General features: G+C 46.1%; 1 protein-coding gene across 2 annotated transcripts; it reads left to right on the top strand.

Moving 5' to 3' along the window:
* Positions 1-3,726: 3,726 nt before the first annotated feature.
* Positions 3,727-14,786, top strand: MFAP5 (microfibril associated protein 5). 2 transcript variants are annotated; one of them, XM_059838352.1, is made up of 9 exons: positions 3,727-3,983; positions 4,371-4,433; positions 7,122-7,169; positions 8,434-8,457; positions 10,797-10,832; positions 11,577-11,612; positions 12,325-12,412; positions 13,283-13,356; positions 13,929-14,786. In XM_059838352.1, the coding sequence occupies exons 1-9, from the start codon at positions 3,767-3,769 to the stop codon at positions 14,045-14,047; spliced, it is 705 nt and encodes a 234-aa protein (XP_059694335.1). In that variant the 5' UTR covers positions 3,727-3,766; the 3' UTR covers positions 14,048-14,786. The 2 variants fall into 2 exon arrangements, with proteins under 2 accessions (XP_059694335.1, XP_059694336.1); XM_059838353.1 differs by lacking the exon at positions 8,434-8,457 and having other exon boundaries at positions 3,728-3,983.
* The last annotated feature ends 2,164 nt before the right edge of the window (positions 14,787-16,950 follow it).

Here is a 16,950-nt window from a genome sequence, read left to right as displayed (position 1 = left end):
TATGGACACACATAACTGAGCCTGCAGGAGGGGTTTATATGTTTTTAAGCTTATGCATCCCCTGAGAGAACAGTTTTGGAAAAAATTCCCTGAGAAAAGCCGTATTTGAGCTCAGCTCCTTGGAGAAAGGAGAGGATGGAGGAACAGGTGAAACAGCCGGGAGGAATCAACCCTGAGTCAGTACAAAAGATCAGAAAGAAAGGATGTTTGTGATAGCAAGAACTGCAGAAAGAGCAGAGAAGGAAACCCCAAAGCACCACCAGTGAAGAAGGAAGGCCCTGACAACTCACCATAACCACATTGGCCATGAGAAGCCTGAAGCACAGGGCCAAATCACCGAGCAAAGAGCTCACTGATTTCCTCTTCTTGTGCTCAGTTCTTCACAATGCTGAATGGATTTGAAGGAGCTGAGCCAGTATTAGAGTTTCATGGACTACCTTAGTGTATTTTGCAAGACTGCCTTGTTGATTTGGAAATAAAGGGGTGAAGAATTCCTTATTTTTGTAGATGGGACAACAGAAAACATGACTATGAGTAAAATAGAGACAAATTGTGTGTCTAGGCTCCTGTACTTGGCAGTGTTCACTTTTCTACAATGTGATGAAGATGTGAAGCTCCCAAAATTGGGAATAGATGGATCTGCCCTTTACCTCATGTCCCTTCCCACTGACGACCCCAGCAGCACCAGTGGAGCAACTGCAGGATGGTGTCAGACCTCACGTACTAAAGGAGCCCATCAGCAGTGGGGTCCCAAGAAAATTCCTTTCAGCCCCAATTCACGTGACTACTAGAGCTGCATTATTGACATGATCCTTCACAGATCTCACAGCAGTTCATTAATTTCTTATCACTCGCATGTAACTTAATGCCCTGTTACCATGAGGATATGTGAGGGCCAGGGAAACAAAGAGGAGAAGTAAAAGTCTCCGAGACCTTTGCCAATAGCATGCCCCAGGATCACTTAAACTGTCTGTTCAGATGCAGTAGTCTACAGTCCTGGTGAAATGCACCAGGAGATTTTAATTTCCAGGAAGCCTGATTTTGTATCTCATCCAAAATATGCTACCATCTCTACAGCATCCCAGATAAACATAATGGGATCAGTACAACTGGAAAGGAAGATAAAGTTTTGCTGAATCACTGTTGCTGCATCTGATCTTAGGTAAACACCTACAGGCACTGGGGTCAGCTCTTGAGGGAATATATGTAGGGAAGTGTTTCCTCTGTGAGTCACCCACGCCATTTACTGTGGCAAACAGTTCTTTTTTGAACAGTTCTTCCCACCATACTGTGGCACTGATGCCTTTTAAACTTTTAGAAGAAAGAGTGCTTTACCTTAAGTCATCAGCTGTAGATGCCCCCCAAGGTACTCTGTGATGTAGGTCAGCAGCATGCAAAGCAGAAAACAGCAACATTAGTGAGAAGAGAACGTGCAGAAGTTTGTGAAGTATTCGTCTCTCCCAGCCATGAAGGGCGTCCAGCAACCTTTGTCAATGTCATGAGTCAAGGAGTGGAGGGGAGGAAATCAAGATTATTTTCTATCACAAAAAACCAAGCTGAACAGTTGCTAATCCAACAGGCAGAAAAAGAGGAGAGCTAAGAGGAGATGCTTCATACCGGATGAAGGCCTGCAGATGCAGCGCCACATCTCTTAGAGAGTGGGCTTGGACTGCGAGAAGAAAGGGGCGTTCGCCTGCCGGTGTGCTGCGGCTCCCTCCGGTGTCCACCGCGAGCAAGAGCAGCAGGACACCTCCAGCTATTTCTCTGCGGCTCGTCTGGTATGTAAAATACTGAACTGCTTCCAGCCAGCAATTCCATCACCAGCAGCATCGCCCCCATCTGCACCAAGCTCTCCAAATGGAGGGGTTTTGCTAGCACGAGGGATCTACCCCCACCAAGCAGCTGAGGGAGAAGGTCTTCCAGTTTGAGAGAGAAATGTAAAGTTCAAAAGCAATCAGCAGAAACCTCACCCGGTACTGGCTGTGGATCCTGTGCTCTGTGGGAAATGGTGGTGCATCAACACATTGGTAGACGAAAACATTCGGCATCAATGAAAATTTCCAAATAAATGTGTTGAAAACTCACCAGGCCTTCAGGATGTTTTAGTTAGCCTCTTAAGCAGTAACAGCTCAAATGACAACACAGAGGCACAGAGAAAAACAAAAGCCAAACCAAGGTGTGTGGAAAATTGTCCAAAAATACTGCTATGTGGACTTCCAGAAAAAGCCAAGGATCCGAGAGGATTCCTCAAATTGGTGTGTGACTATAACTTCCATCATATCCCTCTTGGGCATTTCCAATGGACTCAGTTTTAGCCAGATCCTGAAAGTGGGAATGGTGGTGTCTTGCTCCAGTGAAAGAGAGGAATAATGTTTAGGTTCATAGGGCTGCCCTGGTGAGCAGGGAAATACTCAGCTTTCCCCAGCCCCTCTGCACCTCTTCTGGTATAGTCCACCACTTGGCAGGGTCCTCCCAAGACTCCTGCATCCTCCAGGAATCTTGGGAGGACCACAAATAAGAAGGAACAGTTGTTTTCCTCTTGAGCACTGCCAACAACAATGTTCAGCCACTCTCAGGTAAGACAAGGTGGCTTCAGTTATGTCTTGTGTGGGCAACATGGGTCTGGCATGGCAAGGAGGACATAGTGAACATTTCCTTAGTAACTGTATAAGGCATTGTAGGATTTTATTTTCAGTTTAAAATTAGTTGAGAAGAAATGGGGTTACCAAGCTACCAGGATGAGCCTTAGGAGACACAGCTTTCCCTTTCTGTCTTTCATTGCTGTATGAGGTAGGGAGTTGGGGTCATTTCCCAGCCTTCTCCTTGGCTCCAGGACTGAGATTGTGTCTTGAACCTCATCCAGTGCCTCCTCAAACCCAGCACAGTTTTTACAGAAGTAGTAAAGGGAAAAGAAGGCAGTGAAAGCAACAAGAGGAGGTTGGATCCAGGGGCTGTTGGAGGAAGAGTTAGGGGAGACTACCTAATCCAGTGGGACTTGTGGGGCAATCGTAAAATGCACCGTGCTTGGAGGCACAGGGGAGTCAGGAGGATGGCAGTGAAGGTCAGGTCTCATTCATCATCTTCCTTCTCAGTTTGTGTCTCTCTCATCCTCCTACTTTTTAATATTTTTTCCTTTTTTAATTTTTTTTAATTGCCTGCCTTTCTCAGGCCAGAACGGCAGCGGCGCTGCAGGACGGGCCCCGTGGCCGGTACCTGTTCCCGTTCCTTGAGCTCCTTGTGCTCCCTGCCCGCTACGAGCCTGGTCCAGTGGGAAGCCCAGTCCCTCTATCCCGCCGGCAAGCGCCAGCGAGGCAGTGGGGTGATGTCCCCGCTGCCGTGCCCGCCGATGCCCTCCTGCCAGCCCGCCTGCCCGCCGGCCCCGGCCCCGCCACCGGCCCCGCTCGGTGCCGCAGGGCGGAGAGCCGCGGGCAGCATCCGGGCGCGTCCTGCGAGAGAACGGGATGCGGGCTCCGCAGTGTCCCTGTGCCACAGGCAGCCAGGGAAACGGGGAAAGGGACCGGAGCACTGGGGTGGGGACTGGCGGCAGCTGAGACGGTAAACGTGGCTAGAGGTAGCGGCCTGAGGAGAAGCCGGGCTGCGTTGAAGGGCAGGACGAAACGGGACGCCAGTGTGCAACGCAGACCCAGGAATCCATCCCTGGTGCTGGGCCATCCTGGGGGAATGGGAGGAGCCCCTTCGGAGGACAATAAACTCTGGAATGAGGGTGTGGGCTGCTGCTCTTCGCTCCCCCCCTCATTCCACATGCATGATGATACCATATCCCTCCATCTCGCTGGCTTCTTGGGGTTTTTTTTTTCCTTTTTTTTTTCTCTTTTCCCAGAAATTGTATTTTGAAGACAACCAAAAGGAGAACGTGTTCTGGGTGTGGCTGCATGTGATTTACCCAATAGCTAAAGTGGGGGGGCGCCGAAAGGGAAAAACAGAGCGTCTGCTGCTGAAGGGAGTGGAAGCTGAGGGCTGCAGTAAGTGATGGGGACTCTGTCTTTTCTTTCAGTGCTCCTCGAAATAGCTGAAAAGTAGAAGAGAATGGAGGGAGAGAACGTGGGGGAAACTTTCTATTGTATGCTGAGGGTGTGTGTGGAGCAGGTCTTAGCCATCCAAATGGGAAAAGAGATTGGGACGGGAGAAAGGAGGTGGAAAAGAGGAACAAAGCAGGTGGTGTTATAAGTTCAATCCAGAATGTTTCAGAAATACCTGGGAAACTGGCCACATAAGAAGGGAGACAGGAGGAAGGCTGGGAAGACCAAATGGTCTTGAGAGGAAAATGGGTACAACAAGCAAAGTTTCTGAGGCGTAGGGGAGGGTATACCAGTTCCTCTCTTAGCTTTCCTCTGTTCTCTGCTCCACAGGGATGAAGACTTCTGGAACCTGTATACTGTTTTGTGTCTTAACACTCTTCTTGTCCCCAGCTGGTGAGTCCTTATGCCCAGGGGAAGGATTTCTTCCCCATCTGGGCCCCGTGGAGTTTCCTACACAGAACAATGTGCAATGATCTAAGGGACAAAGATATGTAGAGGGGTAGAGAAGGGGAAAGGACTGAACAGGAAAGGCAAGGTAGATGTAGGACTGTAAGGAGAAAATTATGAACTGGAAACATTTTCCCATCTGTGACAATCTCCAGTAAGTACTGGGAGCCACAAGAGACAGAGGTCCACAGCTTCTGCTGCAGGTATGTTATAGTAAGCAAAACATCCAGATCAAGCTGAGAAAGAGGGTTAGGCATGCTTTGTGCTTACTGTTGTACCACCTATGTATGCATGATCTGCAGGTCATTTCCCAGTGCTCTGCAAAATTTGTTCTGTCACAGTTGTGACATGTTTGCTGTCACTAGCAGTTCCTGCTGGAATGACCTCATTCCAAGCCACTCAACTGCTGGGAGGTTTTGTAGTATTTGTACAGCTGTTTTGAGAAACCTCACCTCTGTAGTTCAGACCATTTTCTGCTTTTAGTGGTGGTGGTTGTTGTTATTATGTTTTGTGTCTCCATTACTTTGTTTGCTTGGAGATACTTTGGCAAAAATTCAGATCAATTAAAAAAAAAAAGCACAAAAAAAAAAAAAGAAAAAAAAGAAAAACAAAAAACCCAAGACAGTAGCATCAGACATTATAGTCAGAAGACTCAGGACAGATAGTGAAAGGTTAATTTCAGTGAATGGACAAAGCTTTGTCCAGGAAAGACTGTGTGTATCACTTTCAAACTAGGTTATTCTAATACCCTCCTTGATCCTCCCCTCATGCTGAAACCTGATTCTGCTCCAAATACCACTTTTTCTGTTAAAGGTGTACAATAAACAATGTCATGTTTATGACTGTAAAGAAGGGAGGTGAGGCATCCAAGAGATGAGCTTTTAGGTGGACTACAATTTGAAACAGGAAAAAAAAAAAAGCCATGGTTTTTATTGTACATGAAGGAAGCCTGAAAGGAATTTTTCTTACTTTCGAGTATTTTGTTTTAGCACTTCTCTTTGGGTTTGTTTGTTTGAACTTGGAAAAGAACAGGAATCACCAGCTGTTCTGTCATTGTTTCTTTTGATTTTGGGTAAGCTACAGATTTGGTGAGTTAAGGCAGCAGTTCTAGATCTCAAGGATGAATTTACTGCAGCTTGGATAAGAAAGTCCAGTTGTTTATAAGGCTTGTTTATTGGGTACCATAGTAATTATAAATTGAAGTGATTGAAGGTGGGATAAGAAAATCACCCTTTTTGTGTCCTCACCTTGTATACAGACATTTCACTTCACTTATGTCCTTTTGTTTTAGAATTGGACTGGTTTTCTATTCAGCCCCTAGGGGAAAAGAAGATTCGTAATAGCTGACTTTTCAAAGTTAGAAAAGGGGGAGGAGCCACCCTGTCTTTTCTACACATCTCTTCAAATCCAGCACTGCTGGCTTCTGCAATGGTTTCAGGATTTTCATCCTTCCTTTTGCATCAGTAACAAATGAGAAAGTGCTCAACACCGTTTTCTTCCCTACTTGTTACAATTAAGAGATTACCCAGAAGAGGGGAAGTTTTGGGCTGTATTAAATTGTGTACTTAAGTTATTATGCATGTCTGGCCCTCCCTGGGTTAATCGCCAGCAGCTGGCAGCTGGGTGGGGAACAGAATATCAGGGTCCAGCAACTCCTGTAATGCTGTAGAGCGGGATTATGTAGGGGTCCCAAGAGACCCTCTGTGGCCTGCAACCAACTTGCCTTGGAATGTGGAAGAACTATGACAAAAACTCCAGACCTGATAGTTTTTACCCACACAGTGCTCCCATTAAGAGCAGAAAGCTGCAGGCTGAGGTCGCAGGACGTAGCAGGATGTACTGATTTTTGGGCTGGTCATGCACACATCCCTGCAGTGCCCCAGATCACTGGCTTTTTCCTGCCAACTCCTTCCTTCATCCCACCCTAGTTATGCAGACATTTCCCTCGTCTGTGGCTAGCAGGAAATATTTTCCTATTCCTGGCTGCTCTAAGGAAGCTGCTCTGTCACTCTTTATATTTAAACAAACAAACAGTCTAGCCCAGTTTCAATTCCTTCCATGTAGCCTGCACAGCCAAGCCTTCATCATTCCCCTTCTCCAGTTCACCCAGAGGCTGAGAGGGGAAAGATTATCTGTTCTGTGCCTCATACACAGGCTGGATGATTTGCCTGAGGAGCTGCAAAACCTGCAGTCTGCTTTTTACTGTACCAATGACTCAATCCGTGCCCCAAAGTGAATAATTTCCATGACTCAGTTTCCTCTTTTATAGAATAGAGATAGGGATTTTGCTCAGCCTCCGGAGCAGGGAGGCCACATCGATCTTTTTTTTCAAAATGCATCAAAAGAGATTTCAGAAGGCAAAGCCTGGTAAATCTGGAGGCATTTACTAACTTGTCCCTGTGCCTAGCCGTTGCCCCTGCTGGAAGCAGCAGGGACAGGATCAGGACCCGCTGTATCCATGAGCCTTTCAACAGCAAATGCAGCCAGCAGTGGAGGCTGAGGCTGAGTAGAGAGCATTGCTCCCTTCAGCAGAGGGCAGTGGTGTCTCCTGGATAGAATAACATTAAGATTTCACAAAGCCTGCAGACCAAAAAAATCTGTCATTAGTCACGCCCCTCTCTTCTTCTCTTGCAGACTGGTTTCCATGGATGGTCAATGGGCAAGAACCAGAAAGTGCAACTGGTAAGTATTACAGGCATGTTGATGTGCTGAAGATTGCTCATGTGACCCAGTTGTCCTGTGGAGTTACAGCCTGTTTGTGTTCTCTCTTTCTTTGTCTCTGACATTGCGAGCTTACTTTTCAGTGAAGATTAAACAAGCTCTCCAAGACTACCTGCTAAGTGTTACATGCTCTTTACAAATAATTCTCTAGTGCAGGGGTCCTGAACACTTAGCTGAAGGGTACAAAGTTATGTTCACAGTCAAGGGTTGTAGGAGGTCCACAAAAGCTGGTATGTCTTCACCACAAGATGCTTGGGGAGCTCTACTGCTGCTCAGAAAAATCCTAAGGAGAATGGTGCACAAATGGCATGGTGCTTTAGTAGTGAGGCCATTGGGAAAGGATATGGACTGATCTTCTTACTGGCTGTGTTGTTGGGGGTGAATTGATTTATCCCTCCGGACCTTAATCCATTTTTGCCGCATGGTAAGATAAAATGAATGTACATTTTCATCATGCTTCAGCACCAAAAAGGACCACAAGGGCTTGCCTTTTCTTCAAACCTGAAGCCCCTGGCTAAGCCTGCAGCCATCTCCCAGCTATGATCCTATGACATGTAACAGCTGCAGTTTCCCAGAAAACTATTCAGAAGCCAGCCCAAAACATGTCCTCCAAGCATCCTTTCCTTCATGCTTTACCTCTCTACCACTACCCCAGCTTTGCCATCAATTGCTTTTCAAAGAAACTCATCCACTGATTAATTAATCTGCAGTCAAGGCTAGGTTTTGGAGCTCCCTCCCTCCTTCTCTGCCATGGGTGCCCTCAGCTGTCTGTCCTAGTATCTTGAAGTTTATAATGAATTTTCATTCTCAGAAGGAGGTCAGGTTCTCTGTTCCTGAGTAGATGTAGATTGTTATGGGGATTAAACTGATTAGGAAGGAGGTTTTGACTGTGTGGCAAGACCCCTCAGCACCTTCATTTCTGAAGTCTTTCTTTCCCATCAAGATGACAACAGCAGCCATATCTGAGAAGTCAAGATATGCCTCCAAAATACACTAAGGGTTGATACAACGTGCACTAAGAAATCCAGTCCCAGGCCAGCCACCAGAAAGGGGAGTGGATACGGGCAGGTTGGGGGTACTGTGTTTGATTATGTGTTTGCTGGGTTGGATCCCACTGTCTCATGAGCCAGTGATGGCAGGAGAGGTAATTCAAGCTGGCTCTGGCTGGCTGTGCAAGGAACCATAAAGTAAAGAAAAGCCTTTTCAAGGACATTCTCTTTTCCAGATGGAGTTACCCCTGACAGCTCTGGTAAGCGCCAATTTCTTGGCATCTTCATGCTTCTTTTTCCCTTTTCACCACTGCTGCCTAGACAGTCACAGAAATTACCCATTATTCCCAGAAACTCCTGACTTCTGATGCGTGGCAGCGTTCTTCCAGCACTTACGGCTGTCTGGGAGTCCTTCTCGTGCTCCACAAAGGGAGATGAATTTAGGGTGACTTAATGGTCTGTTCTCCAAGGAAATGCCAATCTCACTTCATGTACCAGGGCTCCCTGAAGATGTTTCCACTGCAGAAAGCCATGAAATTTAGAGCTCACACATCCTTGGCTTCCAGAGAAGGCGGCAGGAACAAACAGACTAAATGATGAGGGTGAGAAATTGGACAGGTTCAAACTGGGACACAGGCTGTGTGTGTGTGTCTGCTGACTGGTAGCAGATGTGCTTCAGTTCTCAGGAAACAGAGGTGCCAAAAATCCCCTGAAAGTAGTAGAGCAAACCCTGAGCATTGTTGGAGTGGGGAAGTGGAAATTCTGTTCTTTCAGTACTTTCTGCCCTACCGTGCCTGCGGCTGGGTCACAGGGGGGGCAGCAAAATGTCTGTGAAGGGAAGGGTAGATGGAGGACTGGGAAGATAAGCACTTAGAGCACACAGTGCATGTCCTTAGACAGTGGAGATGGCCCCAGGAGAAGGACACAGAACTGCTGGGAGTGTAGTCAATTCCAACAATGGGCAATGGAGGAAAAGAGAGGCTCAAGAAGGAGCCTCCCCACTTTTTCCAGCCCCACTCTGAGTTCAAATCTGTCACCACTGGCCTTGGGGATGGTTTCTCTCTCTGCTGGAGAAGTCTCTCATACATTTCTCTGAGGGTGGTGAAGACTAGGCAGGGCAGGGAGAGGGAGAACACATGTGGTCGATGCTATGGGTCAGAGAGAGGCAGCTATTCATGGCTGTTTCTGGGGAGCGGGCTCTGAGTGTATGGGAACTCATCTGAGAGTTGTCTAGAACATCAGCTCCACAGTTTGTCCTCTACCCTGACTCTGCTCATCAGCTTGCTGCAGTATTTGTTTTGAGTCAGACTGCCATGAGACTGAGTCAAGAGGCCAGCTGGAAATGTAATTAGGATAATTGAAAACTGCAGATGAGTCGAGGGGCCAGCTAGGAATATAATTAAGGCAGTAAAAGACTGCATATTTTGTTTAAGATCTTAAGTAAGTTAAAGAGTTAAGTTAGAAATGAGGCTAGCAAGAATCATGAACTCTAGTTAAAGTGTGAAAAAGATATCCGAAACTAAAGCTAGGAGTGACAGGAGATAGAGAGATAGAGAGATAGAGAGATAGAGAGAGAGAGATAGACAGATAGATAGATAGATAGATAGATAGATAGATAGATAGATGGATAGATAGATAGATGATAGATAGTAGATAGATAGAGTACTGTAGAAGGGCAGAAACCATAAAAATAACTGGCCTCTAAGAATAATCGAACAAGAGAAGCTTGGACCATGACTAGCAGGTGAAAAAGTCCTGCCAACTGGACATGGGTGAAGAGTTCACCGCAAGGAAGATGACTTTCTTCCTCCCATATGCCCACTCCCTTATTTCAAAATCCCACTGACCCAATTAAGAGGATACAATTGCCCAGCCATAATAGATATTCAGCTAATTATAATATGAAACAGGCAGGTAATGATTATGTATTAGGCATCCACAGAAACCATGTGAATATATAAAACCTTTCTTAGATAAATAGAGAGCAGGAGTCTGCAACTCCTCCTTGCACATGCCTTTAGAAATTATTCCACATGTAATAAATACCCTTCTTTTCAACTTTAATTAGTTGAAGAGTGGTTTATCCATGCTTCAAGACAACACTGAAGAGGAAAGTGGAAGCACAATGTTGTGTCTACAAAGATGTATGATCTTTGTGGTTGGGATGGGAGGTGAAAGCAGCTGTGTTCAGCATATGAGGCCTGACAGTCTGTAGGAAGGTAGATAGGACTGTGTCCAGACCAAACTGGTGGTGACTGACCTACATCTAAAGGTTAAAAGACTAAAAGTGAAGCCTTACAGCAAACTTCAAAATGCTTACTATTGAGGGATCAAGCAAAACTCTTCACAAAGGATGTGCCATTGGGACCCATCTTTGCTCTGCAGCATCCTATCAGCTCTAGCACACCCAGCATATTTGCAGGGAAAGCCTGCAGGTACTCTGACAAGTCACATAATAACAACACCACAATCAGCATTGTCTATGAACCAGATGTGAGATAGCTACTAATCAGGACTGGTAAGCCATCAGCAGAACACTGGCAGGAGGGAAGAGACTGTAAGCTCAAATTAAGATCTTTCAGTACATCTCTTTTTCCAGGGGCAGCTGCCACATCACCTGCACTTCTTCGTCCTGGTGAGTTTATTCTCATTTTGTAGCCACATGTTGTGGATCCTCCTTCCCTCTCCTCACACAGTCCCTTACATACCTGGAATCCTGCCTTCTCTGACTGCCCCTAAGCCCCACACTCAAAAGATTCAATCTCTTTAACACACATGTTTTGTCTATGCTTCTGGCTAACACTATGGCACCTGAGCAGAAGTCCTCTGTAACTGCTCATAAGAACTGGCATCTGGCAGTCAGTTCTCTGAATTCCTTTCCAGTTTGTTACTGGATAAATTATAAAATGTTTGCTGTGGTACAGATGGGTTACTTTATCAGAGAGAGTAACGAACCAACCTCTTTTTGACTCCTTGTCATGGACATTAAAAAGCCAGTGGTGTTGGGATGCTGTTTCTTAAGATGGGTTCCTTATGAAGGCAGTCACAAAGTCCTTCACCTCTTGACTTGGTAAAGGGTAATTACAGCAGCTAAAGAAATTTACCTGACCTTTTAAATCAGAATGTCCTTACACTGTAATTTTGAACAGTAGTGGTAATGCTTTATTGGAAAGCTTAGGCAAATTTTTAGCATTGTTGACTGCTTAGCTAGCACTAGACTCGCCTTATGGTTTCATGTCAGTAACAATGCAATCTTTTTCCACATTAGAAGATACAATGGAAGGCTCTTGAAAGAGTTTTCCAGATATTTGTTTTGATTAAGCTGATTTCTAGGAAGGAATCGTGGTAACTAACTAACTTTGCTACCCTTGTCTTCCAGTTCAGTCTGACAGCGAAGCGACAACAGCTTCATCAGGTGTGTTTTAAGTTTGCTGCCTGCACCCTCTCCCAGACCCACTTTCACCCACCCTGTTAGCTCTCCAGAGAGGTTCTGGCTGGGCACACAGCTCTGTCTCCTGGAAAATTGCTTTAAATTGTTCCTTGAGTTAGAAGTACTGGAGAATGATGGTAGTGGAAGCTGAAGCCTTCTCCCGGATGGCATGCCTGGGAAGGGAAGAGCTGGCAGATCAGCAGACCAGATACGATGGATCAATATTGTGTCAGTGTCAGTGGTCAAGACCTGGCATTTCAGAAGGACATGCCAGATAATCCATAGTAGTGGATAGTAGTAGAGGAATAGTAGTAGAAAATCCATGTTAGTTAGTTACAAGGTTGATTGTCCAGAAAACTAGGAACTAGATTTGTGACCTGAAATGTGATAATTGCACATCTATTAGAAATTCATGTCTTAAATATGCAACTGTCTGGGTGTCCAGTGGGCTTGGTTTGCATTTCACTAAACTTTCCCCTCCTTTTGTCTTGTGAAGCAAGGAGGTCAGAAATGGCTGCACTATTTTCCTCTTCTTTAAACCGGCCCCATCTCTCACATGAGAGCAACAGTAGAGGCTGGGGTCCTTCCCTGGAAGCCTGGAGGACTGTAGCTAGTGATGAGGTTATATCTGTGCCTGAATGAGTGCACCTGGCCATGATGCTGTGTTGCACCTCCGTGTTTGTGTGTGTGTTCCCAGACTGCCGTGAGGAAAAGTTCCCTTGCACGCGCCTGTACTCTGTTCACAAGCCAGTAAAGCAGTGTATCAGCTACCTCTGTGTTACAAGGTAAGAAACCAGCAGTCCCTAAGAAAAGCACTAGAAACTGCCCAGAAATGGTATGTCCAGTTCAGTAACTGTTCCTTTTGAAGACTAGAGGTTTTCTCTAGGAACCTATTGGTGAGATGAAGCCTATCCCCAGAGCGTCCTTTTAGGGTAATTATTTAAAACAGCACAATGGCTGCAGTCTGTGCAGCACTAAGGAGCTGCAATGTGCCCTATACTGTAATCCATATTTAAGGTATGTGGTCATTTATCGGGCCATGACAATGATCAGAGGTATGGAGCACATCTACAGACAGCCTCAGAGAGCTGGGATTATTCAGCTTGGAGAAGAGAAGGCTCCAGGGAGAACTCATTGCAGCCTGCAGTACCTAAAGGGGGCTTATTAAACAGAGGGAGAGCAACATTTTACACGGGCAAATAATAAGACAAGGGGGAATGGTTTTATCTGAAAGAAGAGAGATTTAGATTTGTTGTCAGAAAGAAATTCTTTACTCAGAGGTAGTGACACACCACTGGCACAGGTTGCCCAGGGAAGTTGTCAATGCTCCATCTTTGGAAGTGTTCAAGGCAAGGTCCAGTGTGGGGCCTTGAGCAGCCTGATCCAGTGGGTGACATTCCTGCCCAAGGAAGTGAGTTTGGAACTAGGTGATCTTCAAGGTCCCTTCCAACCCAAGCCTTTCTATAATTCTAAGATTTCATTAAGTCTTTACAATGATTCCTTTGCTATTGAGCAGCCTTATTCTTGGCTAAGAAATAACAAAAAAAATTAGGATTTGCCTGCTCACTAGTGAATATACATGTTTATTCCCTGTTCCCCTTCCTTGTTTCTTTGTGTCCCTGTGCCTTCTGCTGGTGATCCCGGTGGTCCCGCAGCGTGCGTCGCATGTATGTAATAAACAAGGAGGTGTGCACTCGCATTATCTGCAAGGAGAATGAGGTCATGCAAGGTGAGTGGTATCACAGGGTAGCTGCAGCCATCTGATAGAGTCTCCAAGCTAACTAGCTGGCTTAGACCCTGATCCACATGCAATAGCTTCCCTGGACTTTGAAAGAGCTCTGATGCAATGCAGTCTTGGACATAATACACATGCCATGATAAAAAAAAACTGGGACGTAGATATTGTGCTACTAAAAAATATTATAGCTCTCTATTCCTCGATCTTGATCATGGTCTAGTAGTCCCAGACACACCCTTACTCAAAGTTGTAGTCCTTTGAGGTTAAAGAGTAAATCTCAGTATTTCTATTCATGAATAGAAGCAGGATCCAGTCTTGATTTTTTATGCACTCTTTGTTGCAGCAAAATACAGGTGGTTTTAACATGTAATGTACATGCATAAAGCCAGAAGGAAATTCATAAAAGCCTAAGGACTTGCTTTGCTTCCCTCATGTATATGAGGATTGAGCAGTTTAAACAGTCTCTGATGCAGTAAAGGATGTACCTCTAACTATTCTGCTGGTGAAGAATTTGAAGGAAGCTTTGATTATCTGTCAACCTGTGTGTGTGTGCTTGTCTTCAGATGAGATCTGTCGCCAGCTGGCTGGCCTTCCTCCTCGACGTCTCCGCCGGTCCGGGCAGCCCCTGCCTCTCCCTTGCAGGCAGCTCCTGGAGCAGCAGCGCAGGCCTGATGCTCTGTGAGCTACCAACAGTAGGAGAGGAAAAGGAGGAGAGAGAAGAGAAGGCATCATCCACTACCTACAGTCCAAGACAGTGCTTCTTGCTTGGGATTCCCCCATTATTTCCTTGCTTCTATGCCTTCTTCTACATCCTCTTCTTCAGGTGCTGCAGGGCACAGAGTATCCTCTCTGCCAATCTGTCATGGTAGCTGTTGTCATCTTTATACTCTATTACTGATGATAGGGGACTCTCCCCTATTTTCTCTCACACTCTGCCTGGCAGGCTGTGAGCAGCTCATTTCCCAGAGGTCCTTATAAATGTGCTGCACCTTCTGTTGTTTTGCCCCTGGAAAGAGCCAGAAATGGGGACAGGATGAAGTCCTCCCCAATGGTTCAGATGCCCTAAGCTACATCTCATCTCACCTTCATGCCCTAGGACTCCTGCCCTAGATTTCTTGCCTGGCATCAGCATGAACTCAGATGTGGTTGGTCAGCCTGAGCCTCTCTGATTCTCCTGAGCCACTGAGTTTGTTGTGTGATAGCACATTCCCCTCCTTGTGTCTGCTGGCCTCAGGGAAGTGACAGAACTGGGAGATGAGCTGTCCTGAACCCAAGGCACCCCTCACTGGGTGGCAACAGATCATTTATAACTACCTCTGGGAAGTTTTTGTCTCAAGCCCATTGCCTCCCTCAAACACATCTCCTACCAAAAGGAAAAAGTCTGGATTTAGTATGGCATTATATTTTTCTCAAAAAGATTATATTGAATCCGAGTACTGCCTCTCCTCTCCTCTCCTCTCCTCTCCTCTCCTCTCCTCTCCTCTCCTCTCCTCTCCTCTCCTCTCCTCTCCTCTCCTCTCCTCTCCTCTCCTCTCCTCTCCTCTCCTCTCCTCTCCTCTCCTCTCCTCTCCTCTCCTCTCCTCTCCTCTCCTCTCCTCTCCTCTCCTCTCCTCTCCTCTCCTCTCCTCTCCTCTCCTCTCCTCTCCTCTCCTCTCCTCTCCTCTCCTCTCCTCTCCTCTCCTCTCCTCTCCTCTCCTCTCCTCTCCTCTCCTCTCCTCTCCTCCTCTCCCCTGTTCTTGTCCCTCCCTTCCCACTGAAGACATCTCTTGATGCCCATTCCAGGCAAGTTTCAGGGAGCAGTAATTACAGCTGCCTCCGCTCCTAAGGCCACGAAAGCCCATGAAGAACTTGTGTGACCTGACATTACTGAGACCTTGCAATGAATTATCTTGTCTTGGTGCCTTGTCTTGGTCTGGCTACCTCCACACTCTCCAGTTGCTGTGCCTGCTTTCAATCTCCAGTTGACTTCCTACCTCCTGACCTGGAAGCTAATGCACAAAGCAGGAAGGAGTTGCAAACTGGAATCGGATGTGGGAACAGAATCATTATCTGGGATTGCTGTTTACCCGGGACCTGGAATTTTCCTGCAGAATCTCTGACTGTGCTGACCTGCACAGAGCCAGGTGCTGATGGGGAAGGAAAACATGTCTGCAGGTATAAGTGCTTATGTAGGCCAGCCTGGGCAGAAGAATTCACTGTGGCAGCACTGGATGTCTGGTCTGCTCGAGGACTTTGTTTTCTGGATATATGGAGAACATTTCTAGGTATATGGGCAGTTTTCATGATGAGACCAGGTAGGGTAAGTGGGGAAGAGCAGTCTGAATTATATTAATCACTCCATGTGACTCTTAGTGGCATGATTCTGTGGGGCACCAGAAGATCAGCAAGACTCTGTCTCTAGGATCTCTGTGTTGTTCCCAAATAGCTGAAAGCCAGTTTGCTAGATTTGGTATTCACTCCCCTCACATCATCTGCTGAACCCTTCAGACTTGCAGGAGCACTGCCCTGTTGCACAGAGCCAGGGTCACACAGTATTGGGGACAGTTTGCTGCATAGAGGCAGATGTCTGAGAAAAAGAGCAAAAACAATTAGTGTAGGACCATCTTGCCAGGAGCTGCATTTCTGCTGTATGCAGCAAGAAGCTGGTCACATCCTCTGTGGGGGAAGACAACCTGTGCAGACAGATTCCATATGAGGTCAAAATTAGCCCAGGATGGGCTAAATCTCTCTATATTTATCCAGTGTACTGGAGAAAGAATCCAAACCATGCAGTGACTAGAATTTTTTTCTACATATAGGAGCACTGCACTGCTACTCAGAGGGTGATGCTCCTCTCGAATCCTCCAGGCTCATGAGACTAGGAATGAAGGAGGGATTTCTTTGTACTGAGAGGGTGCACATTTCTGTAGAGAGGAGGGTACTGAGAGCTTGATCTCAGAGACATTCAAGCCACTGGCAGCCACTGGCTTCCATGCCACAGGGATACCTGTGAAAATTGCCTGTGTGGAGGAAGGTAGGATGGAGATGGATCTTGGAAATTGGACTGGGTCAAGTCTGCACTCTATTTAGAGGTGAATATTCATCACTATAGATACATAACTGGGTAACATAGCTACTGTACAGCATATAGAAATTTAACTTTCATACAGGTTGGGAAGTGGTCAGAAGCCTTTCTGTTGCTTGCTTTCAGCAGGGACAGGAAGAGGTGCTCCTGTCCAGGAGAACACTGTTTTAATGCTAGAGTCTATATAATCCATATTAAAAGAAAATTTATTTCCTGCTATTCTTGGCAACTCTCATGTGTTTGGATTTATTTGTCTCTTGCTGTATTTCCTCCAGATTTGTGGGGACACTTGATTCCATATCAAATCTATCATTTGGAACCCTTTACTCCTTGCTAGCCTAGTCCTCTGCTGTCACCCTCCTCTCACTCATGAATCACAGCTCATGGGAGTTCCTGGGAATGCTTTTTTTTTTCTAGAGAAACATAACATTTTCTCCAGCATTTTTTTTTTTTTTACCATGGATAGCTGTGCTAGATTTTCCTGACAATTGTTAGCTGCTGAACACAGAGATAACTCCTCC

Source organism: Haemorhous mexicanus, chromosome 2, assembly GCF_027477595.1.
Source record: "Haemorhous mexicanus isolate bHaeMex1 chromosome 2, bHaeMex1.pri, whole genome shotgun sequence".
Taxonomy (NCBI): Eukaryota; Metazoa; Chordata; class Aves; order Passeriformes; family Fringillidae; genus Haemorhous; species Haemorhous mexicanus.
The sequence above is the reverse complement of the archived record's forward strand: the minus strand, read 5'-3'. Positions and strand labels throughout refer to the sequence as shown.

Coding starts and splice junctions, on each gene's coding strand:
- MFAP5 (XM_059838352.1), top strand. CDS start 3,767: ATGATGATACCATATCCCTCCATCTCGCTGGCTTCTTGGGGTTTTTTT. Junction 7,170..8,433: donor AGAACCAGAAAGTGCAACTG/GTAAGTATTACA, acceptor TCTCTTTTCCAG/ATGGAGTTACCCCTGACAGC. Junction 11,613..12,324: donor AGCGACAACAGCTTCATCAG/GTGTGTTTTAAG, acceptor GTGTGTTCCCAG/ACTGCCGTGAGGAAAAGTTC.